This window comes from Petromyzon marinus, chromosome 5 (genome assembly GCF_048934315.1).
Source record: "Petromyzon marinus isolate PM22_M1 ecotype Great Lakes invasive population chromosome 5, UKy_Petmar_22M1.pri1.0, whole genome shotgun sequence".
Taxonomy (NCBI): Eukaryota; Metazoa; Chordata; class Hyperoartia; order Petromyzontiformes; family Petromyzontidae; genus Petromyzon; species Petromyzon marinus.
In genome coordinates, this window is record NC_133671.1 from 15,227,915 (window position 1) to 15,255,628 (window position 27,714).

The 27,714-nt window shown below is 42.8% G+C and overlaps 1 protein-coding gene across 10 annotated transcripts; it reads left to right on the forward strand.

The window, feature by feature from the left end:
* The first annotated feature begins 3,338 nt into the window (after window positions 1-3,338).
* Window positions 3,339-25,948, forward strand: SYNRG (synergin gamma). 10 transcript variants are annotated; one of them, XM_032947086.2, is made up of 26 exons: window positions 3,339-3,522; window positions 6,081-6,118; window positions 6,376-6,533; window positions 7,120-7,229; window positions 7,559-7,685; window positions 8,232-8,334; window positions 9,059-9,478; window positions 9,709-9,801; window positions 10,938-11,134; window positions 11,585-11,893; window positions 12,236-12,348; window positions 12,830-12,963; window positions 13,821-13,883; window positions 15,548-15,559; window positions 16,162-16,590; window positions 16,727-16,887; window positions 16,993-17,431; window positions 18,568-18,710; window positions 19,323-19,508; window positions 20,064-20,235; window positions 21,147-21,313; window positions 21,432-21,485; window positions 21,863-21,959; window positions 22,852-23,012; window positions 23,988-24,098; window positions 24,498-25,948. In XM_032947086.2, exons 1-26 carry the CDS (start codon window positions 3,446-3,448, stop codon window positions 24,627-24,629), a joined length of 4,206 nt encoding a protein of 1,401 aa, XP_032802977.2. In that variant the 5' UTR covers window positions 3,339-3,445; the 3' UTR covers window positions 24,630-25,948. The 10 variants fall into 10 exon arrangements, 9 of the variants coding, with proteins under 9 accessions (XP_032802977.2, XP_032802983.2, XP_075918074.1 ...); XM_032947092.2 differs by having other exon boundaries at window positions 22,852-23,000; XM_076061959.1 differs by having other exon boundaries at window positions 9,712-9,801.
* The last annotated feature ends 1,766 nt before the right edge of the window (window positions 25,949-27,714 follow it).

The following is a 27,714-nucleotide window of genomic DNA, read 5'->3' on the forward strand; positions in this document are numbered from 1 at the left end:
ATTCAGGTACACAACAACAAAAAAGTGAGATTCCATTGCACAGCCGTGAAACGCTCAAAACTGTGGAAAACCAGGGGCAATCATTGAGACTTGGCATGTATGTTTTTATGTATGTGAACTTCTTTCGCACTATGCGTAAGCAACAATGCTAATCGGAGGTTTGTGCTTGTGCACCACTGCCAATGCAGTACTGTATCACCGAATATTTTGTTTACTATTGAAAATGGGCAGGGCTTATGGAAGGAAGGGCCTGTCAACTCACCAGAAATTTGGGTAGTTTTAGATGATTAATTTTTTGGGGTCTTGCCTGGTTAATTAACGCACATTTACACATTTACCTATAACCAAATCACTCACAATGTGTCTGATCTCAGAAGCTAAGCAGATTCAAGCTTGCCCATGGTGATTGCACGGGTAACCACCATGTGAAACACTCAACAGCCTTCTCCATTTCAAAAAAGGTGCAACGACCACTGACGCACGCTCTTCGCTTTAGTAAGAGCCTCTATTGGTGGACACGAACACTCTTTTTTAATCCTGAACTTCGTCTTCTCTCCAACCGTCCCTTGCCCTTGTGATATCTCCTTTCATGTCCCTCAAGTCCCCTTCTCGAAGGTTCGCTCATCCTATTCCCTCAGTCAATCCCCGTCCACCTTCTTCAATGGTTGTTAACTCTTCCCCCGTCCTCCTACGTTTGTATGTCTCCTCCGATCACTTAAATTTCTGCCTCCAGCCAACTCTCTTTCAGGCCTTCCCGCACCAATCAGAGGCCTTAATTTGCTTCCTGATTGTCCGCGTCTGCACGCCCCATCCCCCTTAAAAAAGAGCTGTCCCGGCTAACACCAGGGGAGAGAATGACAATCAAGCAAACCACGGGAAGCCTCGGGGAACTCCACCAACATTAAGTGATGACATCACAATGGCCTCATGTTTCCGTGACTCCCTTGTGGTATGGCCCAACAATAATGTCCTGATGTGTCCAACTATGGCAATATAAATTTTGATTTAAAGCTTTCGTGACTGCAGTAATTCATATTCTTAGCTCTTTCGGTAAAGTCACGTTGAAGGGAAACAATAATAAAATATATATAAAACAATAAAAATTCTCACGACGTTTCGACCATAACACAAAAGGTCGTCATCAGGTGTGTCGGTTTCCATTAATTAATTTATTTTTAAACGGTGTATTTATTTATAAAAACGTCAGCGCCACGCGCAGCGATTTGGCAGTTTATTTAGAAGGACTAGTCCATCTATGTTCTGAAAAGAGGAGGGAGGAGACGAAAAATTAATGTATGCTGTCTGAAAGCCACTGTAAGCGTGAACAATCAATTGAGACCTGAAATGGTTTATCAAATCTTTCCAATGATTGCTAAGCCAGAATCCATCTTCTCGGTTGAAATTGTCTCTGTGCTTGTATATGTGGATAGCCTCATGAACGAATCTCTCATGGTAGCCAGATGGCTTACAAAGAACCTCTGTCTTGGAAAAGTCAAAAGTCAAAAGGCAGCTGCTGCGGCTTGTCGGACACCCCAGGCTCCAGCAGAACGGGGCATGGAGATGAGGTGCATGGATGATGGTGATGATGATGAAGGTAAGATTTGAGGCGCGACGGGTGAACGTACCAATGGCAACGTCCCAGCTGTAAACGCACGCATTGCGGCCGATTCACCTCGGATCATTTCGACCGGGCCCTGCCACAGCCGACGCAGTTCGGGAGAGGTACATAATGGGACCTGCGTGCAATGTTACCATGCTTTGTCGCTTCCTGCCCAGGGAAGTGTGTGAACTCATCGCAGTGCATTTCGCTCGTTAGTGGCGGTGCTCGCCATTGGCGTCATCCGCGCCTCGAGCAATCGGTCGAGCGTGGCTTGCAAAAGACGCAGGCCGATCAGACACACCTGTAATGGGGGCTTAGCCAGCTGAGTCTCTATGGGAGCTTCAGGTTCACGACCAGTACATGAAATAGAAGCGAGCAAACTCCGCGGAGGCATGTGGCGCCAGTCTATATGGTGCCAAGACCCCCAGAACATTGAGATCCCAGTTGGTTTTCGTCGTATCCACGAATTGGCAGAGCACAGCCAAACTCAGCCCGTGCCGATATAAAGCCACAACAGCAGATCATTTTTTTCTCACCTGAAGACGGACGCTTGTGTTGCGACCGAAACGTGTTTTCTTTTATTTTTCTATCTACGTGACTTTACCGAAAGAACCAGAGAGTTTAGTCTGCTAAGGCTACATGGGTGATATTTGTCTTTGGGGCCGTCCATAAATGACGTCACGCACCTACAGGGGGGGGGGGTCAGACATTTGTGACCATGTGTGACGGGGGGGGTGTGTGAGAAATGTGACGTCACATCAAAATGCGCAACTTTAAATAAATAAAGAATTGTTATAACAACACTAATTGTCATAACAACACTCCTACAACATCAGTGCAGCGCCACATTAAATACGCATTACAATGACAATAGTTTAAAGCGATTTGATGCATGTTTTATTTTTCAAAATGGAAATATGGTTTTGAGGGGGGGGGGGCAGAGCTTTGTGACGTCATATTTAAGGGGGGGGGTCTGACTTTTTGTGACACCGTGTGACGAGGGGGTGGGGGGGGTCAAAAATCGTCCAAAATTGCGTGACGTCATTTATGGACGGCCCCTTTGTGCCAATTACCACCCCCGTAAATTGTAAACTTGGCACCCAGGGTACTGGACACACATGAAAATATGGATATCTGTTTTTAAAAAAGAGCTTTATAGCTCATCGGATTCCTCCAGTATAAATACATATTCTGACGATTCCAAACAACCCCTTGCAAACGTAGACGCGTTTGTTCCATCTCAAGCGAGTGTGGCTTCTGGTGAAATATTAATTTTTTAGCAAAATTTGAAAATGTGTTTTTTCTGTGTGCATGTTCACCACAAGTATATGTGGTTAATGCAGACATGATCGCTTGCAAAAGGTTTCAATTTGGTGTTTTCAACATCTTAACGCCTGTTTTATTGCCAGAAAAGGTTACAATCTACATTCTCACATTTTGATACTGGCAAGGGAGGTCCCAATTCCTGATGTCGAACCCTCGTGTTGCGATCGAAACGTCGTAGTATTTCGTTATTTCCTTTGAACCTATCTGCGTGACTTAACCGAAAGACCCAAAGAATAGGTCCCATGATATATTTTTTTTTGTCTTTTAAAAATAAAATTCCACGCGTGACATGGCATCTTCCAGAAGGGGAAGACCCCAACACCACCCACACCACTCAAACGCCTTTGCTTCTGCCGCGTGACGTCACTCTCCCCGCCCCTCCCCTCCCATTATAACTCCCACTGCGGATAAGCGCGCGCACGCGGGCTGCCCCCCACCCCCTCTACCCACCGCTGCCTGCACGAAACGGCCGCGCCTATCCGCGCTAGGTAATCTGATCGCACGGGGGCCGGCGAAGACATGGCGTACCAAGGCGGCTCGGGTGGAGGCGGCGGCGGCGGCGGCGCTGCAGGAGGAGGAGGAGGAGGCGGAGGGAAGTAAGAGACGGAGAGGGAGTAGACGAGAGAGAGAGAACCGAGAGAGAGCTGAGAGCTAAAAACGACATCGCGAGGGCCTCGCTGCCCACTGCGGTGGGAGTCGCGTGAACCCGCCTCGCTGCGCGGCTTCGTTTCCTTTTACCCACGGTGCCCGCGGGTCTCCCCCGTTCACGTGAATTATTCATCGAGGGAGGAGGAGGAGGATTATGTTTTAGGATGTATAAGATGCGGGTTGGGCGTGACGAGGAGGAGGAGGACGATGAGGACGAGGAGACCTCGCCACCTCAACGGCGGCGTTCGCTGACGCCGATTTGTTGTGCGGAGGATCCGCGAACGATTTCCGCAGTCTCGCGTCTGAGGCTAGAAGCGGTCTCACGCCTCTAGAATGAGGAGGCAGTCTCACTCCACCACGAGGCAGTCTCACGCTTCTAGTATGATGAGGCAGTCTCACTCCACCACGAGGCAGTCTCACGCCTGATGCTAGAGGCAGTCACCTCTAGGCAGTCTCACGCTTTATGCTTGAGGCAGTCTCACGCCTGATGCTAGAGGCAGTCTCACGCCTGATGCTAGAGACAGTCTCACGCCTGATGCTTGAGGCAGTCTCACGCCTGATGCTTGAGGCAGTCTCACGCCTGATGCTAGAGGCAGTCTCACGCCTGATGCTTGAGGCAGTCTCACGCCTGATGCTTGAGGCAGTCTCACGCCTGATGCTTGAGGCAGTCTCACGCCACCACTAGGCAGTCTCACGCCACCACTAGGCAGTCTCACGCCTGATGCTTGAGGCAGTCTCCTGCCTGATGCTAGAGGCAGTCTCACTCCACCATTAGGCAGTCTCACGCCTGATGCTAGAGGCAGTCTCACGCTTTATGCTGGAGGCAGTCTCACGCCACCACTAGGCAGTCTCCTGCCTGATGCTAGAGGCAGTCTCACGCCTGATGCTAGAGGCAGTCTCATGCCTGATGCTAGAGACAGTCTCACTCCACCATGAGGCAGTCTCATGCCTGATGCTAGAGGCAGTCTCACGCTTTATGCTGGAGGCAGTCTCACTCCACCATGAGGCAGTCTCATGCCTGATGCTAGAGGCAGTCTCACGCTTTATGCTGGAGGCAGTCTCCTGCCTGATGGTAGAGGCAGTCTCACGCTTTATGCTGGAGGTAGTTCTGAAAATGAGGCAACCTTGGTCAACTATGGCTTTTTCTTGGAATGTGTTAATGATTTAACATTTGACACAGAATGTTCTGTCACGACCGCAGCTTGACCTAAAACAGAAGACCGTCTGAGTGCATCCACAACATGATATTTTATAAATAACAAGTAAGCAGACTCTCTGTCCTTGATATAGCCATCGCCACGTAAAAATGGATTGGACGTACGGCCTTCTGGGAGTGCATAATTTCAACATAATTGAGTCAATAGAGGCAAACTATGGACAGATTTTGCTATTCAATGTCTCATCAGCAGAGTCAGGCTTGCTTGAATGTGTGCTGGTGAACTGCCGATGTTACAGGCAAGGACCTATGGTTTTTGATACGCGTCCTAATTTGACTTAAAATATAATATTTAACATAATCATGAGCGTCATGGTGGAGAAAGGCAAACAAATTCTATCTGCAGGCCTAATTGGGTGAAATTCTAAACTAAGTAAAAAGCCACTTCCTAATTTTACTTGTGATTGGCCACATCTTTAAAAGTGTCTGACATGTACTGTACATCCAAAATCATGGAACTGTGAAATCATGGAACTGAACGTCATGTCGCCACTCGCGAATTATCAAACTTAGAGTGAGACGTCTATGTTGCGCATTTACTGAATGCTGTTTTGCATCTTGACAATGGTGGCGAGAGAGGCGTTACATTTTCAATTAACGGTCATTAAAATAAAAAAAAACTCAGTACAATTAACGTGAAGTAAGCTTGAATTAATTTAAATGAAAATCATGCTAATGATTATTGGAATGACATTTTTAGAACATTGTAAAATAGGTGTCTTTGGACATTCGCAGATGGGAATGTAGAAGTGCATTTATTTCCGTTTTACAGCTGCCCATCCCTTTGCTGGCCATTTCGTATTAAACTTAATGCGGATTTTGTTTTGTGCATTTTCATTTAATTCCGTATAACATTAGGCTTTTACTACAATACTTGGAGTCAAATACAATTGAAATTGGGTACTTCGTAATGAATTAAAATCACACTGTAAAATTGTAAATGTAATTTCAGCTACTATTGTAATTATAATTGAGCCATGGTCTGGTTCCGACCCCTCCAACTCTAACCTCCCCATACTTAGAAATTCTGCACCTTGTGTGGGTACGTGTCAATTTGGCTGTCGTTTATCCAGGAAATTGTTACATTTCACTCATAAGGTCATTATCTTTGATTGAGTGTAAAGCTATTGAAATTAATGGCTAACCTGTAGCATTTTATAAAATACGTTTGGAACTAATATTGGGAGTAGATTACTCTCGAATTAAAATAAATGTACATTGACTGCTGTGTTCAGTACATGCTGTATGTGTGATAGATTGCTAATGAAAATTTAATGTGTTTTATTTTAGCTTCATGTTTCCTGTTGGAGCAATGGGATCAACACAAGGTATGTTGTTTGATACTTTAATTGACATGTACCAACTTGAACAATATATACATATATAACATAATAAAGTGTGAAATTTGCTATTTAAGCAACATTGCTAATAAATGCAGAAAAGCTAAAAAAAATAGGCAATAACTTTAAAGCCTAACTTTGACACCTATAAAAATGTAATATTACTGCTTGCCAGTCATCTCACTCTTATTGTTACTGCTGTGTTCCAATTTAATCCCCTCTCACAAACACCCTGCTCATCCAAGCCCCAGGTGTAGGGCCTGGCTTGCAGCCATCACAAGGAGGAGGCTACATGATGCCTCCAGGTGTGCAGATGCAGGCAGGCATGATGGGAGGAATGGGAATGGCCTACGGGGGACAAATGGCTCCGCATATGTCCCCGCAAGGAGCTGTATGCATGCAGGTACCAACGGCTGCACTGTCAGATTAAAGACGGGGCGAAAATCGTGCTAGCATGCGTGTTACGTTGTAATTGAACTGTAATATAAGCATACATATCAAATCCATTGCAATACATTTTGATTGCGTGTTTATTTAAAATACAGTTAAATTATAATTGTCAGATTGCACTGTGAATAACAGATTGGTTTGTGAAATGCTTTATACGTTTTGCCTATTCACAGGAGCAATTGTTATTTACGATGGGAAAAATGGGATGTACTCTATTATGTCTTCCGGCCATCTGTCTGCCTGTCATTTCATCTCTACTTTTTCATTCTTTTGATGGTTGAAAGCGCTTGTTAAAATTCTCCAATACTTGGTGGTTGTAAACGAATTAATTATTTAGCTACTTTTTTACACGAACAAAAATTATTTGTTGTGCTAAGCTTATGACTTTTAATTGTAACCTTTTTGTGTGCAGATATATTTGAAAAGCACAATAGCATGTAAATAAATTAAACAATACAGTAATGTACTGACTAGAAGAAACTGTTATTTTATTCATTGGTGTCTGTGATGTCATGTCCTCGTGTGCTCTATGGAATCAGGGTGGGATTCCCATGGGCATGGTCCAGTCAGGAGGCATGCAGTTCCTTGCCCAGCAGCAACCCTTTTATCAAATCCGGTCATCTCCGCCCACTTATGCCGTGAGCCAACAGTAAGTGCTGTATGGACACTTAGCCATAAGCTTTATTTTCTCCAAATACATCCAATACCATGCTTGAGAAAGTATGTAACGTGTCTTTAAATTTCTTGTAATTCCATTTTGTCAAGGCAAGCCCATCGCATGTGATGAAATCTCTTTGCATGTTTTTTTTTGTTCTCATTTTTGAAATCGGCGTCCTTTTGAAAATACAAAGCTGGCTTGCCCAAATATAACGGCTTGGCGCAATAATATCACTTCTTAAAAAAATAATTCTGATCGACGTGATGCCGTTAATATATTGTGATTGTTTACAATTTCACATTTCTTTCACTGGGTGAAAGGAAGCTGGCAGAGGAGCAGCAACGAATGATGAAAGAACAAAGAAAGAGGGAAGAACAGGATAGGAAAAGAAGACAGTTTGAAGAGCAGAAGCACAAATTGCGGCTGATGAGCAGCTCTAAGCTCAAGGTATTCAGAGATTTGAGCTTCATGTATCACACATGGCTGGGCCATTTTATGCATCATGATATCGATAATTTTGTCAGTGGAGAATGTTTCATCTTGGAATTTTGTGTCAATTGGTGTCTATTTTAGTTCAGAGTTGCGTTGTATCTTTAATTTTTTTGGTTGCTTTATTTCATGTTATCTAATTTGTAGGTCAGAGGCCTAAAATAGGTATTCGAATACTCACATGCCAAAGGTAATCGAAGGCACTCGTAGCTGTTGTTGATATACAATAATACGATTGATCATAATGTCCTCGTGAGTTTCATGAAAATATTGGACAATTGTTTTTATCCTGTTTGGAATCTGCGTCATGACCGAAACAATACAGATGCGTTGCCGGAATAATTTGAGTAAGCTTTCCATGCGGAAGTAATCGATTCATTTGTACACGCATGGATACACTACTATTGAAGCCCTTGTCTATATGTTGGCTTTCTAAGAGCACCCTTGCTGAATAATTCCACCTTTGTGAAACGTGTTTGTTTTTTGTATTGAATGCAATGATAGGCAGTTGACAAGCGTGATGATGCCTTGGAGGCCATAATGGGCAACATTGCCGGCTTCACGCGGCAGGCGAAGATCCAGCACCCTTCTACTCCTCACAAGACCGGTGTGAACGCATTACCTCTCCCTTATTGATGTTTGACTTTTGTACATGTGCACCGCCATAAACGGTGACCTTTTTAAAGGTAATTTGATCACTGCAAAAAGCTTAATGTCACTCCAAAAAATAATTACAAACCATGTAACGTTAAGATTTTCGAAGTCATCTGATAATAGTTTGTTAGATATTTGAGAACATTTACAGTATTATGTATGAATAGGATTCTTTGTAAAAAAAATATAGTTGAGCTCTATTGCAGTGATTTTATATTTTTATTTGGGTCACAAGGTCAGTATACCAGTTTGTTTGCTGTGGCTCAATGCGCACAAGTTATATTCTGTAATTTAGAAATACATACCGAGTTCACCAGAATTGCCAGTGAAATAATACGTAAATAAAAGTGTAGAAATTGCTTACTAAGTTTTGCCAACCTTCAGGTCATCGTTGTATTTTGTATAAGCAGAATTATACCACGTGTGCGCATTCTGTTGATATGTTGTTGTTACAGTGAAATCTGTTGGCACCTTTATATACCCATATTTCAACTGTATTTTTCTTTTTTCTGTATATTATGAAAATGTCTTGTTAATATGCGTATAAAGAGGATGTAGATAAATGTTCAACTTGTGATGATTCCCAGCTGTTATTGCACGCAGGTTTCACTGTCGTTTGTTTTTGTTGCAGTGTGGGTTTTCCTTGTTTGTCATTTTGGTATTGTGTTTGCCTCCAGATGTTCCCAAGCAGCCTCAACCCTCACACCCTCCAGCCTCCAGCCCTGGTCGCCCATCCCAGATTCTTATCCCCTCCCAGAACCCTGGCCCGTCCTCAGCATTTGGTGGTGGCACTTCTATGCATGGTTCCCTCCCTTCTCACTTTTCCACCCCATTACCGCCTCCTAAGGCAGTTTCTCTGGCACCAGCTGCTACAGGGGATTTCGCAGCTTTCTTACCGGGCCCTATCGCTTCCATCCCGACCATGTCTGCCGAGCCTTCCATCCATTATCCCAACCACGGTGTCCCCGCGGTTTCTGACGCTTCCTTGCCACCTCCCTCCTCAACCCAATCCTATAGTCTCAGTGCTTCTTCACATTCCTTTAACGATTCCAATCGCCCAATATCAGCACCACCTTCTATACACCCCACTGCCCAAGGTAAATCTTGAGCAGCTTGGATTTAATATTTTTGCATGCCAAATTAACGTACAGGCATACGCATCACCTGGCATGTGTTTCAGTATGAAAATGGAGCATGTTTTAAACATTGTCTTTTGCTGGAATGGTGACGCTACAGAATCAACATATTCCGTTTTTAATTTTGTCATCACATTTGTTAAGTGCTGTAAAGGTTATTCATAAGTGTGAGTATCTGTCTTCTGTTTTAGCAGTGCCAACATCGGTAGCTCCAAGCTTTTCAACGCAGGACACCCTACAACCTTTGCTACCTGCCTGGCTCTTCAGTGACAGCCTAGTTCCCGGTATGTCTACATTTTGCAATGCATTTTTGTGCCCCGAATGTCGGCATGTAGCAGTCACAAATGTCAGTGCGGTAAGTCGTTACTTATCGCTTGTGCGTGCAACGCGTTTTCACTATAACACGGTTCTTCCATTAGGGAACGTTTTCGCACAGCGCAAAACACGGCCGTTATAACACCGAACGCGCTCCATTATAACACGGAACGTGCCCCGTTATAACGCTGAACGTGACCTGTTATGACGTGGCTTACGAGCGGTCGACGTCAAACTACTTGAGCTGTGCGGCTGAGTGGTACGATGCAGTATGCGGAAATGGTGCAGTAACGCGGTGGCGTACCGTCAGTTATTTGTCCCAACATGTTATTGTGTGTGCGTACATCATATCTCGCCAAAATGTATCGTTCTATTTATGGCGAAATTGTTTTCGGCCAGCGAGTGTTTCGCTTAACGCTGCACTTTTCAGGAGCGCATCTGCCGCGTTAAGCGAGGACATACTGTAGCGTGAACAACACTTTAATCTGTGAAATTTAACAATAAATATTGTACAGAACAACAGGCCAGTAACTCCCTGGCTGTTTATATTAGCACACTGCCATTTTCTGCATAATAATACTTGGTCAATGTGAAAATATATCGGAACTTCGATATGCTTAAAACATATTAAGTAGAATGTTATTACTGTATGCTCAAATATCCATTTATTATGGCAACTAGCAATATGTTAGGTACACTATCGATATACGCTAGAATATATGACAAAATCACCAGGAATGCAACTGATCCGGTTAAATCTAAGACGCTCAGTAGAATTTAGCCTGGATAGTGCTTGGATGGTTATTCACCATGAACAACAGGTCATTAGAAGGTGCAAGTCTACATTGTGGGCAGCAGAGTGCAGTGCAGACAATCCATTGTATTTTATTTATGCTCCCCACCTTCAAACTGCAATGACCTGCAGAGTTAACGTTGGTAAAATAACACCCACGACTCACGTGGCAGAGGCAGGCCCTCATCCATCAGTGGATTGACAAAATAGCCATACATCTACTCTCTAATGTGTTGAATGCTATTGAAGGTTTAAAGATACTCATGAATATTCCCTACATGTTTACTTAGGGAATGTGCCTTTTTGTTACAGACGTGTACAGAAAAGTGCTGGAGAGCAGTATGTGTCCAGCGGGAATCGACACATCGAAGCTGTACCCAATCCTGTTGTCGTCTGGGCTTCCTCGTGAAACGCTGGGTCACATATGGGCCCTGGCCAACCGTACTTTGCCTGGGCAGCTTTCCAAAGAAGAGCTGTACATGGTGTTAGCCCTCATCGCGATTTCTCAGGTACACATTTTTTTCTGGCAATTTATATTCAAGTTGTGCTGTCAGTGATATGATGAGACAAATAACGTTCCAATCAGAACTCTGCCCACAAGCTGAATGCACCACCCTGTGACGGAGAATGGGCCCAAACGATGACATCATAGAAGTCACATCTTTCATAGGTTAGATATTTATTCATTAGCTGAAAAGAGTGTCGCATATCAAACCGAATTAAATGAGAAACCAAATGTAAAATTATTTTTGTGCCATCATTGGTGACTTGGCTGAGACCGTCAACTTGATGTGCGTGAGAAATCAATTTAACCACTAGTAGTTGAAATCGGGGATTGAACCCAGTCCTCAGTGAAGCAGGCTCGGTAGGAGCTACCTGTCACTTCAGCTCGCATGTTGTTTGTGTTACACAATGCAAATACTAATGTTCTTGTTTTTGTTTTGTGCATTTGTTGGAAGAGAGGGGCATCTATGGTCAGTTTGGAGAGTCTGGGCCAATTCCCAACACCGCCTGTCCCAACGCTCAACATCCCAGGCTCCACAGGAATGCAGGCCACTCCCAGCCCAGCGCACGCGAGTGTCTCTACACAAGGCTTGGCTCCACAGCTGGTCCCCATCACTGGCCGGTCAACGAGTGGAGGGCCCGCCTTGCCCCTCTCGGCCACACACAGCCCCGCTCACATGTCCGTCGGTGCCAGCGGTCCCCTTCCCAACTCCTCAACAATGTCTTCTGCCCCTTCAGTCATTGGTTCCTTTGCTGGCATGCAGGTACGACTCGGTGAACATTTGGTTGATCAATCTCAGCTGTGCATCCTTGAGTTTCTATACCTTTAAACTGTTAAGCGCTCGCAGAGTATGATGCACTTGCGTCATTAAGTCACTTGCATGCTAATTGTTTTACTTTTTAGTTTAAATGTCTTCCTGCAACAAAAATGAGAATGTAAGATTTCATACTTGAGGAGGCTAATTTCATTACATATTTCCCAGCCGGGCGCATCCTACACAAAAGCACTAACATAAATGTATACTAATATCGCTGGTGCTGGCAAATGACCCAGCCTTGTCATCTTTTTGTTGCTGCAAGGATGAATGAATTCTCTTACCTTGCAGGTTACTTCCACTGAGATTGATGATTTCCAGGATTTCCAGTCTGCTTCAGCTTCATCCCCTGAAGGATTTGGAGATTTCCAGGCAGCTGGACCCCAGATACCAGCAGATACTAGGTAAGCTTCTCATAATATGATTACCATTTGGTAATTTGATTTGCAAATGATAAACACTCATTATTTTAAACATCAATGATGATGCAATGATAATTTACAGCCCTTTGTCAATCCACTGTTGGATGAAGGCCTTCCTCACACAATGTCGGTCATGGCTGTTCTTGGACCATACTTTACCATGCTGGTCAGTGCAGGTTGGTGAAGGGAGGAGCCCAGATCCTGTTTAGATATCACTTGCCAATGACGTTAGCCGTAACTGGGAATAAAACTGTGGTCGGTAGGTTCACAAAACAGTGTGTTAACCACTGCGCTGTCGCTTTATCACCATTTTTGTTTAAATCTGGTTAATTTTATTTCAATCCATTTGTATGAAAGACATGATGGTGGTACTCTGACTGAGAGAATGTACTCCAAAGTAAACAATGTATAAACGCTGCTCAGCTTTCGATGAGGAGCCAGACGGTCGACTGTGTCCTTGCAGGGCATCCTGGGCCACCCCAATGGTACCCAGCTCAGCGCCTGGGTCAGCAGTCCCCGTGCTGTCAGGCTCTGACAAGTACGCCGTGTTCCGCGAGATAGAAGACAGCCCCAAAGCGGTGCCTGAACCCCCTCCAGGTACCGAGTCAAAGACACCGACCTTCTCATTTTCCCTCCAGCCTGCCTATTTCTCCTTTGGGTAGAGCTGTGCTACGTTTCCATGACCACTGGTAAATGGGTTCGTTGGCCCAGGAATGGTCCATTTGTGTTCCAAGAGAGAGAAAGGCATGGTCGAACCATGGACAGGGGGAAGCAATAATATTGTTTTATTCAATTTGAACAAGTGTTAACATATACTTTGGTAAGCTACATCATGTTAAGCTTATATCTGCAAATATTTTGTGTAAAAAAAAAGCATATCCCTGACATTTTTTAAAAAGAGCTTCATATCTCATCGGATTCCTCCAGTATAAATAAATATTCTGTGCCTGATTCTAAGTGAGAGACACCGAATCATGGCTCGCATCTCTTATCTGTTGACCCTGGTACTCCACAGCGTTTTCCAAGAGCGTTGTGGCTAAAAGCACATAACATACTTGGTAAAGCCACTTAACTCAACCCAGTATGCGAGAACCATGTGGCCATGTTACTGCTCTCTTGGCTGGGTAAGGCTGCCCTTGGAATCCGGGCAATGTACGTAGGTATGTTGGACTTCTTTCGCACCGTACGTAGCCAACTTTGCGAATCGGGAGGTGCGGGGGGGAAGGACAACAAACTAAACACAAAGCAGTTTTGTGAGCTTGGCCCACTTGCTTATTTCGTGAACGGTGCCGGCCCAATATTTAAGTGGTCATGGGAACGCAGCATTGGTGGTTGTGGTAACGCTGCTTTTTGCGCTTAAAACGTACAGGTAATTACTGTGTTTTAAATTAAATTGCCGCAATGCAGCTGCACCTGTAAATGCTAAGTGATTTGCCTGCAATTGTGCGTTGCAGACCCGTCAGATAAATACAGCGTTTTCCGCTCCCTGGACGCTTCAGCAGCTGCAGCGAATGCAAGTGTGTACTGGTGAATCGCTCAAGAGCAGGGGTGTACAAAATTTATGGAAGTGCTGTCCAGAACATTCAGTACAGTTTTAATGAGATGGCAAACATTGAAAACATAGTTGGAGACAACAGAAATGTTTTTTTTTTCTTCTTGCAAGGCATGGGAAATGAATAAATAGGATTACTTAAGTGAACAAAGTTTACCGAAACAAAAAGTAAAGAGAAAAAAAACAACCAGCGCACACTATAATGAATAAAACAAACTTGGCCGAAAGTATTCAGTGAAGCATTCTCAGTGCTTTGATTTTTCTGGATACAGCCAAGTGTTTGTTCTCCCCTGCTTTTGAGTAGTCTATTTAAAGCTACAACTCTTCTTCCTTTGCATATAAAACCCACTGATGTGTCACAACATGTCCCAATAAAAAAAAACAGTTTGCAGAAATTGAATATTACCATTAAACATCTAAAGAGTCCCTTTGGGAAAAAAAAAACCCAACTTATTTACTGTTTTGAGTTATTTCATAGGCCATTCTTCAGTTTTGTTACAAGCAAAACTCTGTTGCTAATGGATGTAGCATGCCTGATAAGTCTGAAGTGCTCAATGCAATCCTGCACCACAGCTTATTTAAATAATATTTTGCTAGATTAAGGAATAAACACGCAGGCTGCCTATACTTCACACAGACTGATATTGTCTTGTTTTGACACAATCATTGGCTTAATATATCAATTTCAGACTTTGTTGTGAATGGCCAATGCATATCACTGCGAATTCGTGTCGGTTATATCCTATCATATTTATGTTTAACCCTATAGGTCTATTATCGTGTGTGTTTTTGTGGTTTGACTTACTGTTTACACTGTTGATTTAATATTAGTTGTCACTAACTTATTCTGTATCAAAATGCATTGTTGAAGTAAATAAACTGATCTTTATCCAATCAAAATCTTGCTGAATGAAATAACAGTCATGCTGATTTATTTTGTTTTATTGTATTTTCATTTCTTTCTGGCTTTGGTGGTTGGGATACTAACGGCATTACTAACGCATGCGGTGGACATATACACATGAGATGCATTCAAACGACCTTTTTTGTACTTCATTTTAAATCATTTACTTTCTAAGTGCCATGTAACTACAGGTAATATTGGTTGTCATTTAGTTACCCTCTGTGCTTCTTTGCTTTTAAATTCTTAATTTATTTACTAAAGTCGTTTCGAGCAATGGTTAATACGCAACACCTGTCCATAGTTTATGAAACCCTGAACATGTACCTTCCAGTCACATTTAAACTGCTCATATACCCTCTAATTGTGAGAATGCAACAACCATTCTTACTAAACATCAAGGGTAGTTGTATACTTCTGATGTACTTCAGTGATGTGTATACATGAAATGTGCTGCAGAGACCAAATTTAGATGCTAGGTATTCCGTAATGCGTAAGCGCCAAACCAAGGTTTTTAAAATAACTACATTACGAACATTATCTAGGCATGTAAACTCTGAAAGCGCCAACACACGACACAGTGCTCGCACACTTTTGGACAATTCAGCAGCAGAGGGCAGCTCAATGCAGGCTTGGGCAGTAACCCGGAGTGCGTCTACACTTCGATTGGATTAACAAACTTTCTGTTTCTGCCGACATATGCGAACATAAACTGGCATTGAATGCAGTTGTAGTGTCAGGTCAGTAACAACTTCTAAACTTTTGCATGCCTTTATCTGTTTTCCTTGCACGTCGTTCTGCATGGTTTACTCAATGCATTTTGATCATGTGATCATTGCAGATATCTTTTGATTCAATATATAGTCCAATTACTGTCTTGTTGATTGACGTTATCTGCACTGATTTATTTTTTGGTGAAAAATTGTTCTGTTTTTGGAATCGGCATGGCTTATTTCTGAAAAATGTGGCAAAATGTCTTTCAGCAAGCTGGCAATTGAGTCTATAATATTTTAACTTTCATTCTTATTATAATTGTCCAGTTTCATGTAATGTTACAATGATATTACTTCATACGGTAATATGTTCCTGTTTTTTCAACTATATACAGGTTAAAGAAAACCTATTAAATATAAAGGATAATTTTTATTAATGATGGTAAAAATGCTTATTGACATAAACATTTTCAGAAAAAAAATTCTGAAAAAAAAAAGTTATTTATCCTGAAAGGTCAATTTCATTATTGTATTTGTACATATTCAATACCTACAAATTGTGCTTGCATATAACTAGCTGGCAGTAATACGTTGCCACCGCAGTGATATTTTATCATTTTGCTGTGAAGGTGAAGACCCGGTTGTGACAGCAGTGCCCACTGCCAATTCAGAAGACTTTGCCGATTTCCACGGCGTTGTAGATGCCCCTCCTTCATCCATCAATCCTCCACCATCGAGGATAACGGCAGCCGCGGTCTCAGCTGCGATGGGTGGCAGCCTGACCGCTGACTGTTTCCAAGAGTCACCGCCCACAAGACCAGTCTGGGATGCACCACAACTGTCAGGTTTTCCCACTTTTCCCCCAAGTCAGGTGTCACATTCTGTTAGTGCTGTTGGACATCGTTCGGACACTGCCACGCCCCCTCTTATATCCGAAGCGAAAGACGGTTCCACAAAGGCGTCGAGCGATGGTTTTGCCGACTTCACGTCTTTTTCTGCCTTTCGTGGCAATGAACAAATACAAATTAAGGAGGAAAGTCCGTTCCCAGCTTTTAAAGGTAATTATGTAGCTTTTGTCGATTTGCACTATCCATTTTTTGCTTTGTATGGCTCATTGCACTATACTTTTTTTCAGTGTTTATATGATGAGTATATGCTACAAGTCATGTTTGTTTTTATATTACAACAATTAAGATTTCCGGGAGGTGCTTCCCAGGCAGGGTGAAGCTGAAGACAAGTATAGCATTTTCAGGCAGCTAGCCCAGGACACACCTCAAGCTGTGGAGGACCCAACTAAAGGGTCACTCGGCATTGCCATGGTGGGCAGTGAAGAATACGAATTTTCAGACTTGCAGGCAAGTATTTTCGAGTGCGTCGGCCATCGCACAACTTCGTTTCATAGTTTAAATTTGTTCTGTATTTAAAAGCGAAAACTTGTGTTACAATTACCATTTGCTTAGGGTCCACTGCCTGATGCCACACAGTCCAGCAAGCCGTTCGGAACTCCGGTGGCATTGCGTTTCAACATGCGGGAGGACACCGGCTCCGTGAAGTCTCTGGAGCTGCCGTCGGTGGGACGTGACGACTCTGACGACGCTTTGTCCGTTTCATCGGCGCCCGCGGTGGCACCTGCCACGTCCTGTGCCCCCGCGCTGGTTGGAGGCGGCGGCATGGCGCGTCTGTGCCTGCGGGAGGACAGCGGTTCGGTGAAGTCGCTGGAGCTGCCGCCATTGGCGGGTGTCCTGGCCGGCCGAGACGACTCGGATGACGTGGCGTCCCTGTCGTCTTCCGAGCCCCGTGCGTCAGGCTCGCTGGCTGACCTGCGCCACGTGACGTCGGACAGCTCGCTCGACCTGCCAGCCACAGCCAATCCCGGCCAGCAGCTGCAGAACTCAACGGGTAACGGGGATCACTCTGTGCGCCAATTTATACCGTGATATGACATCGGAAACTAAAATTAAACCACCGTTCTGTGGCTCATTACAGTTTGTGGCTCATTACGGCCTGCCGAGAGTACTTGGACATTTGATAACGGCGTTTATTTTTATTCCTGGTTCTTTCGGTAAAGTCACGTATAAGGGAAACAATAAAATAATAAAAATATATTGTTTTATATTATTATTATTTTATTGTTTCCCTTCTACGTGACACTACCGAAAGAACCAATAATATGAATCCCTGCAGTCACGAAAGCTTTAAATCAGCGTTTATTTTACCATATTTTTCAGCTTGAATTTCAATTAACAGATAATAGTGTTGGCACATTTTTACACTATTAGCTTTTAGTTACTTTGCAAGACTTAGGAGGTAAAACTAAATTAATTTGACCAGCCAGATGACATATTTACGTGATATATTTACATTTGAATGCACTTAGTGTACAGAATGTTGAAAAATAACTTGTATTTTCACCATACACCAATATATAAACTTAATACAGTACAAATAACTTTCTCCCCAAATTTTTCCAAATTTTTATGTCAGTGTAATGTCAAGAAAACAAGTATTCAGATCACTCGAAGTGCAATGCATGTTCAAGAAGTGCCCACAGAACCAGATATTGGATGACTACCTCTGAAATCCATTCAAGTGACCTGACCTACACAATAGAGGGCAGCACTTTTCCATTCACTCTTGTCATGTGAGATTAATTTCCATCACATGACAGTCAAACTGATATTTGAATTTTCCAAACTTGGAATTTATCCAGATTAAGTGCAGAACCAAATTTTACTTGATGTCTTTTTGTCTAATTGATGGCGAGGCAGAGGCTATCAACTGACGACACTTAAGTCCAGTTTAATCATGGGCGGCTCCCTGGATTCGAACCCAGGATCTCGGCGGCGGTGGCGGCTCAGCGCTCTGACCTGAGCCACCTGGTCAACTCTAATGTGTTATGCACTTGGCAGTATAAATATTTTGAGGATTCCTTTTCTAAATATACAATAACAGCAAAGATGTTGCTATTTGTAACCATTATACTGTATCTCTGTAGACTCAGGATCTAAATGTTCTGATGTGAACATTGTGCACAGATCTGGAGGAGATGCGGTTTGATCCGTTTGGGAGCTTTGGCGGTGAATCGTCTGGGACCAGCAGCCTGACTGGCTATGACTGGTCTGAGCACCAGGATGTGACCACACACAGCCGGCACAAGACGCACGCACAAAAAATTGAGGTAGGGTTGGTGGGTGCTTGCGTACAAAACACTGATCGTCAAGAACATTTTTATCGATTACTGAAGCGTGTTTTTTTTTTTTTTAAACGTCAGCAGCAAATGCAATATCATGTGTTGTTTACTCATCACAAATTCCCCAACTTAAAAAAGGCAATCTGTTCTTCGCTATTTCTGGCCTTGCAGCTATCTTTAAACATCCTCCAAATGCCACTCACATCCAGTGCCCATTAATAACGATTGATTTCCAACATTTTAACAGCCAAACTATGTGGTTGTAGAATGTCATGTCTCCACTCAGGATTTACATGCAGCTGCTGTCACAAGACCTTACACAGACTTTACATCCATTATTATCTGCCCATTTAATTTCATAAAAGGATGGTGCCAATTTTCCATTTGCCAGGGTCAACAACATTCCACAGATAGTGACTTAAAACAAACTTAAAAGCCTGCTATTTTATCATTTCAGCACAAAGGTTCAGAATCTTGGCAGTGTGTTTTATTTTATCTATAGCTATTGGTGACATGTGCACGACATGTTCATATGTATGTTGAACATCTTTCGCACCGTATGAAGCCAACCAATGCTATAATCGTGCTGTTCCTTTTCAGCGACCCGAGGGGCGGAAGGCTCAGCCCCAGTTTTTTATGGGGGCAGAGAAGCCCATGCATTCTGGCGTGGCGCTGCATACCGCCAGCAGCAATGAGAGTCTCCCATCAGCGTGTGGCGCTGGAGAGACGGTGATTGTCACGGAACCTGTTGGTGCTGAGGATGAGTTTGGAGACTTTGCGAGCACGGTTCGTTTATACAACGCTCCAAAGCTGTCACTTGCACCGAATAGGCTCACTTATCCCAGGCCCAGTGCTCTATCTGGAGGTGATCAGCTACATCAGATCATTCTTTCCTGCATCAGTTTTTTTTATTTTTTTAAAGAACAATATACCTCACATTGATCAGCAAAGTACATGACTGATATGCCGTGGGGAGACCTTCAACCATTAGTCAGTTGAGATGGCTGGAATTTATTTTATTTATATATATATACTTGTTTACACGTGGAAAATATGCTGAAGATGTCCTTACCATTTTGTAGACTTACTAATATAATGTATTTAGGCCTTTTACCTCTGCTCCCTTATAATCAGCCATACCTCCCAATGTTATAAAAATGTTCTGCCTCAAATATAACTATTTCCTGAAAACTATTTCTTTTTATCTCTTAGCTTTCAATAACTTTATTAATCATCATTGTTGCCTGCTACCATAGTATTGTTCCGTTTTACATTTGGTTGCAAATCGCTGATGCTTTTAAGGCTCTTAACTGAACATGTTTGTTGATGATAATGATGAAGCAGGAAAGCAAGAAGGAAGATGCCCCTACTACTCAGCTGGAGGATGGCGTGAAGGAGGAAGGCCGCCGCGCCAGCAGATTTGACTTCCTGGCTGTTGCCGGTCAGTCCCGCGTGCGGTCAAGCGAGGAGATGATCCGTAGCGAGCTGGAGACCTTCGACCTGACTGTGCAAGGTAGGCACTGAAGTTCCCCTACAGCTCCAATGCCTCGCTCTGACTTGCCAGGGTGGCCTCTGCCCTGTTTTTGTTGTATTTCAGAGATGACCGAGTGATGAATTGTTACAAACATGTGACTGGTAAAGCCCAGACCATATAACACATCACCGTTGAGTGCGCCATCCATGCACACCCTGGTGGTATCGCTGCAATCCATACAGCATCTACTGCCGCCTTGAATTGGTTGAAGGACCTTAACATTCAACTATGACATCTATACAAACTGTTGCTTACATGCAAAATGAAAGAAGAAGCCTGTTATAAAGAATAGATGCTAATTTTAGTTTTAAATACATATCATAGGAATGGTATCATATGTAGACTCATCACTAAAATCGGTTTATTACATAGATGCCACTTTGAAGAGTTTCTGCTGCCGACAATATCATTTAAAAGCTGATGTCTAAGTTTGCCAAACAGGTTAATTCTAATTTTGATTTAAAGCTTTCGTGACTGCAGTAATTCATAAAGTGGCGGTTTGCATTTACTTATTGATTTATAAATAAATTAATGCAAACCGCCACTTCTTTCAAATGTTTCTTGCCGTTGGCTTTCACACCTGATGATGACCGTTTGTGTTATGGTCGAAACGTCGTGAGAATTTTTATTGTTTTATATATTTTAGTATTTTATTGTTTCCCTTCAACGTGACTTTACCGAAAGAGCTAAGAATATAGGTTAATTCTACCCAGCTGTTAAACAAAAAATAATTGTGAAAGTTCCTCATGGCTCTCTGTCTGCCAGATATAATTTTTTTAAGCTTCAGCGACTTTCTGTTCTTCAGCAGCGGCAGCGTTCAAAGCACCGTTTTACGTTTTGGTACCCTCACGTTCTTAATTTTTGTGTCATTTGGCAAAATACTACGACAGCTGGTGCCACACACAAGCGCAGCCTGAGTCTGGATGAGAAGGAAGGGCATATCCCAGCTGCCCCCGAGCCACAGCCGATGCCACGCGAGCGCTCCAACACGCTCAGTGAAAAACCAGCGTTTCCCATCATCCGCGACAAATACAAGGACCTCACAGGGGAGGTGGAGGTAAAAGTGACCTCTCTGTCCCTGCACTGCCGACGTATTTGTTCAATATTCACCAGGAACGTCACTGTCTTTGAAAAGCTGATGCGTTTTTTGTTGTTGCCGTTGCACCTCTTCGCAGGAGAGTGAACGTTACGCGTACGAGTGGCGACGGTGCCTTAAGAGTGCGAAAGAGGTAGGGCTGCTTTGTATATTTATCATCATCGGCCACCGTTGTCACGATGCTGAATGAAGGCCTCGCCAAGCTGGAATCTGCTGACATTACTGCTTAAAACCTAAATGCTTTATTACGATTATAGTCATTTGAAGAAATTGCGATTTTCAAGCACAGTACTTTCTTAAGTGAAACTAAAATATAAACGAAGAATAGTATTGTTCAGATTGTCTCAATCAGATCTTCCTCACTTCAAAAACTGAAAAGAAAATTTCGTTTAACGTGGGCATTCTCAGAAGTCTATTTAAATACGATGTGTTTACGCAAAATGTTCCGAAGTACTGTTTTAAGTTGCAGCTGTTTCATCTCACCCAGCTGCCTTGCTGTATATTTGGCAGGTGATTAAGAAAGCCAACACCGTGCTGAATGGCATCAGCAGTTCTGCAGTGTGCACGGAAGTCATCCAATCTGAGCAGGGCATGGAGTATCTGACAGGTCAGCTTCGAGCACCTACAACCATAGCAGTGGTGCACAATTAACAGACATCCAAACACATTCATCAATTACTTCGGCCTTAAAAGGAAAACAAAATGGTGGTGTTTCAGGCAATGGTATGAAGGGTCATTGTCCAAAATAAAGCCAATTATATTTTTTCCTGACTATGTAGTGTTATTGACAAACGAGTTTTTTTGTTACAGCAAGCACTGATGCATTCATTATTTTGCATCCAGCCAGAAAAGTGCGTATTGTAGCATATGAGCGCTCACGCACAACTATGATATTGGAAGGTTTTATGAACAAGATAGATCTGTCAGTTTGCTTTTAAATGTAATGATTATTAACATTTCTACATAGAGAGTAAAAAAAGTCAGTTCGAATTTTATGCAGTTCAGGTTGTGAGAAGTTGGGATGTTTGGAGCATACAGCATTTCTCTCAACGCATTTATGCACATTTTACGCATTTTTTTATTAAAGAAGTAAAACTCAAAAACATACGAATATACTTACATTATAAATATTTTTTAAATGTCTTTTCTCTTCCTCCGAGACATTTTAATGCCGATTTATCTTTCCTGTTCTGAATCTTATACATTTGGTGTGCAATCTCAAACCATCAGCACCACCCATCCCCATCCTCCCTCGCCGTTGCATCCCTCCACTCTGGGATGCTGTAACACAACCGCTAGTGCATTTTTACACTTCCCCCTTCTGGTCATCATCTACCATTTCAACCACAGTACTTAGGACACAACAATTTCCTCCCGTGCATTTCTCAATGATTCGGATGATTTTTGTATTGTTTACTTTTTTTTCTGAATATAAAAAAAACTGTGATGAGAGGGCCAGCAGAGTTGAATGTGTTTTGCCGGGCACGTCGCTCTGCCAGGTGTTGTGGAAGTTTACCGCGTTGCCAAGCGGGTCGAGCTTGGCATCAAGGCGGCGGCGGTGTGCAGCGAGGAGCTGCAGGGCCTTCTCAAGGAGATCGAGCTGGTGTGGCACAACCTCATGGCTTTTCTGTCCTTGAGTACCGCCACGGTGAGTCTACTGGTAAGCCACACAAACCCGCCGCTCATCTCGTGTCCCAACGCATGCCTGTGGACGCGGGTATGCATGCAAACAGCAGCCGGCAATTGACTGCTAGGGTGACGTAACCACAGGACGTTGTCGCAGGCTGGATGCAAGTTGAGGCCACGTGATGTGTCGAATGCTTGCTGGCAACAGGTCATGGGTTGACCAATGTGTTATTGGTTAACTGACTTTTGACACATACACGCACACAAATGTGGCAAGGATGAGCGTTTCGCATTAGCTATGTTGGCCAGTAGCATCGGTGAGTGTGTGCTTGATCAACATCGCTTAATCTTTAAACATTTTGTACTGTCACTCATTGGGGGCAGAATACTTTTAACGGGCATATTACTCAGTAATGAAAACTCATATCCAACAAAAGAATTAGATTTTGTGAAGTACATCAATTGGAGATTATGCAAACCACGTAACAGTATTATATTGTAGTATATGCTTTGTTTTTCCACTGCACACATGGGATTTGATCGTCAATAAAAAGAAGGTAAGGAATCATTATTTACCCATTGTTTTGGTCGCTCTCTAGTTTCTGCTCCTCACTCAAAGCTCACTTATTTTCCCGATCTCACCCCCACGGCCCCTTAATCTCCTCCTCTTCACCACCACTGTTACTGTTCCCTCTTCATATTATCATCATATGGCTATTACTCATTCCCCATTCATTCAATCCATTCATCATATACTGTAATCAATTTCGTTTTCACCGAATGCACGCATCACAGGTTCGCCCTGTTGCTTCCTCTCTATTTTATCCACGTCAGCTCCACCAGTACATTCATACGTACCGTTCTTAATTCTCCGTCATAAAATGTCTGCGAGCCTATTGAGATGCGGTACGCAACGCACATTTGTTTGTCCAAATGCAATCACTGCCCTGGACTTTGTGTGCGTGCGTGTCCCCGAAAATAGTGCGCGTCTCATTCTCACTCTCAACAGCCAGACGAAAGCGCATTGGACTTCTCATCCTGCGTTCTGAGGGCGGGGACTAGAAATGCCAAGCAGCTGGCATGTGGTGTGTGCCTGCTCAATGTAGAGGCTCGAAGTAAGGTCAGTGAGGCTTGTTTCAATCACTTGTCTTTCAACATTATATCTTGCGGTCAATATTCCCACTGCTTTTAAAGGCAGCATGGCAGTGCTCCTGTAAAATTTGACCCCACGTACGCGTCAAGTTTCTGCACATAGCGTGGGCCTGTTTTATTTTCTTGCGTTTTCCTTACGAGTGATCATTTATGGCAGATGAGACGGTTGCATTTAATATATTCCTATCAACGTTTCTGCTGATGAGCCTTCATATTTGTTAGAAAAATGCGTGAATTGAGAGTTATTTACATCCTCATATTTTTGCATACAATATTGCGATTAGTTGAATTAAATAAAAAAAAAGTGGTGTTGGTGACGATGCCGGTGCAGACGACGCTCCGCCTTTATTTTGTGTTTAACAAACAGGCATTTGATGCCGAGTTGGACAGCTACAAGCTGGTGTACGGGGGCCACCAGTACCACGCCAGCTGCGCCAACTTCTGGATCAACTGCGTGGAGCCCAAGCCACCCGGACTGAGCCTTCCCGAGTTGCTGTGACAGCGGCGGCGGCGGCGGCGGCCTTCGGTCAGAAAAACGGCAGCTGTGCAGGCGCTGCTGGTGCCCTGCTGCTGCAAGGTCTTGGTACGAAGGCCACTCGTACGTCCGTGCGATTGGCGCAATAGCAATAATTGGGAATAGAGCACACAACGGTGTATACGCGCGCACACACACACACAGATACTAATCGGTATGAAATGCTGTTTTCATGCATTTTAAACGGTGTAATACAAAAACATAAAAATGTATGATATATAACAGTGTGCAAGCACATGATAAGTAAATCTGCTGTGTTTGCAACCAAACGAGTACACAGAAGCAAACACAGATGTTGATAAGTCCCGTGTTCCCCACTGAAATGCAGGAATTGATTTTGATCTTTTGCAAATTATTCCCGTCACTGGCAATCTCTGCTTAAATTGCGATGCGTTTGTGTTTTTTTGGTCATGGCAAAATTGTTGGTTTTGCTTATTATGGTTATCCCAGTCGTGAGGTTGTGCTCTTATCCAGCCATATGTGCACTATTGAAGGCACAATGTAAAATATGCGTTCTCTCTGACTGAATGGAGTGTTATTGCGTCATTGTTCTTAATATTTGCCATCAAAGATATTTTTAGACATTTCACAAGAGCATTGTATCGTGTACTACATCAATGATACTGTCCACATCTTTTTTAAGGATGAAAATAGCCTTGACAGACAATCGTTGGCTTTAAGTAGCTACGCTGGATGAATGTTTGAGAGAAAAGACATTCAGAAAAGCCAAATTAACGATATAAAAATGAATGGCACCCATCTTGGTTCACTGTGCGTATTTGTATATCTGTGAAATTATAATATACTTGCAATATTTTTCTGATAATTTAGCCCAGTATTGTGTATTCTTACGTGTCTGATGTATTGTGTTTCTCGATATTTTAAGCTTTATATTTTGGCCTCATTAAATATAGACCAAATTTTTATCGATACCGCGCACCACACTGCATTATCAGTTGCATCTTTATAAGAGCGACCATATTTATGTAAATATTGGTATGTTATGAATAGTTATGCATTAACATCAGCACATTGCGACAGTAAGGTTAGTTGATATGTTTATTTGTAAGGTGGAATGTGTGCTTACTTGAACGTGTATGGGCTGTAAGGTCATCCTGCTTATATAGTCCTTGACTGCCGTATATTACGGTTTCCATTTTATGACATTCCGTGAATAGTACTGTGATGCGTTTTCATCTCTCTAAATAATTTGTTTTGGTCCACAGCTGTGAATGTGTTACCTATGCTTTAGGAATCTTCAAATAAATGGGTGTTTGATGGTATGATTTGTAATAGTATTTTCTTTCCTTCATAAATGCCGTGTGCATTCTTGTGCCTCGGTGTAGGCAGCTTTCAAATACGTTTAACATTGACTTGTTTCCTGCAGACAAGGCTGTACTTCTCTCGAGTACGTGTATTTGTTACTGTTAATTCAACCACGTGTGCACGTGGAGTGTGCACTTATTCAAATGCACATCAACACCATGTAAGAACTTTGCCTCCATTCCTGTGTGTTCACGTGTGCTTGTACGTTGAACATTTTAAACACTGGTGTTACCGTACTTTATTGCGATAATTTAAAATAGTTTTTCAACTCGTCTCACATGTGCGCAAATCGGGTTATACATGGCATGCATGTGTCCATCTCTGGAACTTTGGCTTAAACGGTGGGGTTTGCATGCTCTCCCTGTGATCGTGTGGATTTTTCTCCAGGACCTCCTGGTTTTCCCTCCACATTTAGAAACATGCTTTTAAAAAATGTCCACATAACCCACTTCGTTGAGCTATCATTTGTGGCCAGGTCACTTCTGAAAATGAGCTATATAGTTCAATGGGCCTTACCTTGTAAAATAAAAAATATGTTTGTATAGTTTGAAGTGCTTAAACCACACTTTACCCCCACCAAATGCGACCGTCAAATTGACTAAACTGGTGCACCCATTTTTTTTACCGCTGTGTGGACAGGCGAGGGGGGTTTAACAAACTTGCCCATTGTTTCAGCTGTCACCTTGGTAGATCGAATCAAACCCTAGCGACCTCTGGAGTGCGAGTGCCACTCACCATGACACCATCCGCACAGGAATGAACACGCTCGCGAGTAAATGATGGCGCACTTACATTAAGGTCGCATATACCGTTGATGAGAACAAATGCAATAAAACATTAATGGGTTGAATGCCTCGATACTAGAATATTATTGCAATGTCACCTTTCACTCGATGATAATGCATTATTAATCCGTAGGTGTTGGTTTACAAGGCCACCTAATGGCGAATTAATGTGGATACCAAATAAACCTCTGCTTTGTATTGCAAAACAAGCTTGCATTCGGTCCAAGGATGGTATTTCCATTGTTAGGAGATTATACTGTACCGAGACATTTACACAAACAAGTAAGCACATACACGGGCGTATTTACACATTTACCCACAAACTAAATACTTGTATTGGTAAGCTGTGGTAATTTACAAAGGATTTGCTTTGGGGGTTTGTCGTTTCTGTGAACAGCGGTGTTCTGCAAACGACAGAAGGATGTAATATATCCCAGGGAGAGCAATAAGCAAGCGACGAGCTTCCTTGATTGAATTGGTCATGAGGTATATAGTACTATGCTGAATTGTTTGTTTTTATGTTGAGGATATACAAGAGTAACTGACAGCATGCTTCGTTTTCTGTTGGCTTCACTGTCACTCCAGAGTGGATATCTGTAGATTTTTGTAAATATTTAATACGGTACTTAAAATTATTTAGAATCTTAATTTGGCCAGATTAAAAAATATATACCGAGGGGCTGTAAATTTTCGTTAAATCAAATGTGTAAATGTATTTCGTCCAGTCCTTCTCGATCATTAGAGGTTTTACAATTAATTCGATTACAAGTGTTGTATCATAACCAAATGTTGGCACAATGGAAAACCTATTGAACGTGCGTGATGTGAACAATACACTGCCACACACCACGTTCATGGGTAAGCAAACGATATCTTTAATGTCTGCTTCGATTTGTTAATCATCGTCATGGGCCCACGCAAACGTCAACCCCACGCGT

Bases quoted from the DNA above. Each gene is read 5' to 3' on its own strand.
- SYNRG (XM_032947086.2), top strand. From the start codon at position 3,446: ATGGCGTACCAAGGCGGCTCGGGTGGAGGCGGCGGCGGCGGCGGCGCT. The intron at 9,479-9,708 runs GTAAATCTTGAG...CTTCTGTTTTAG, and splicing joins TATACACCCCACTGCCCAAG to CAGTGCCAACATCGGTAGCT. The intron at 11,894-12,235 runs GTACGACTCGGT...CTTACCTTGCAG, and splicing joins GTTCCTTTGCTGGCATGCAG to GTTACTTCCACTGAGATTGA.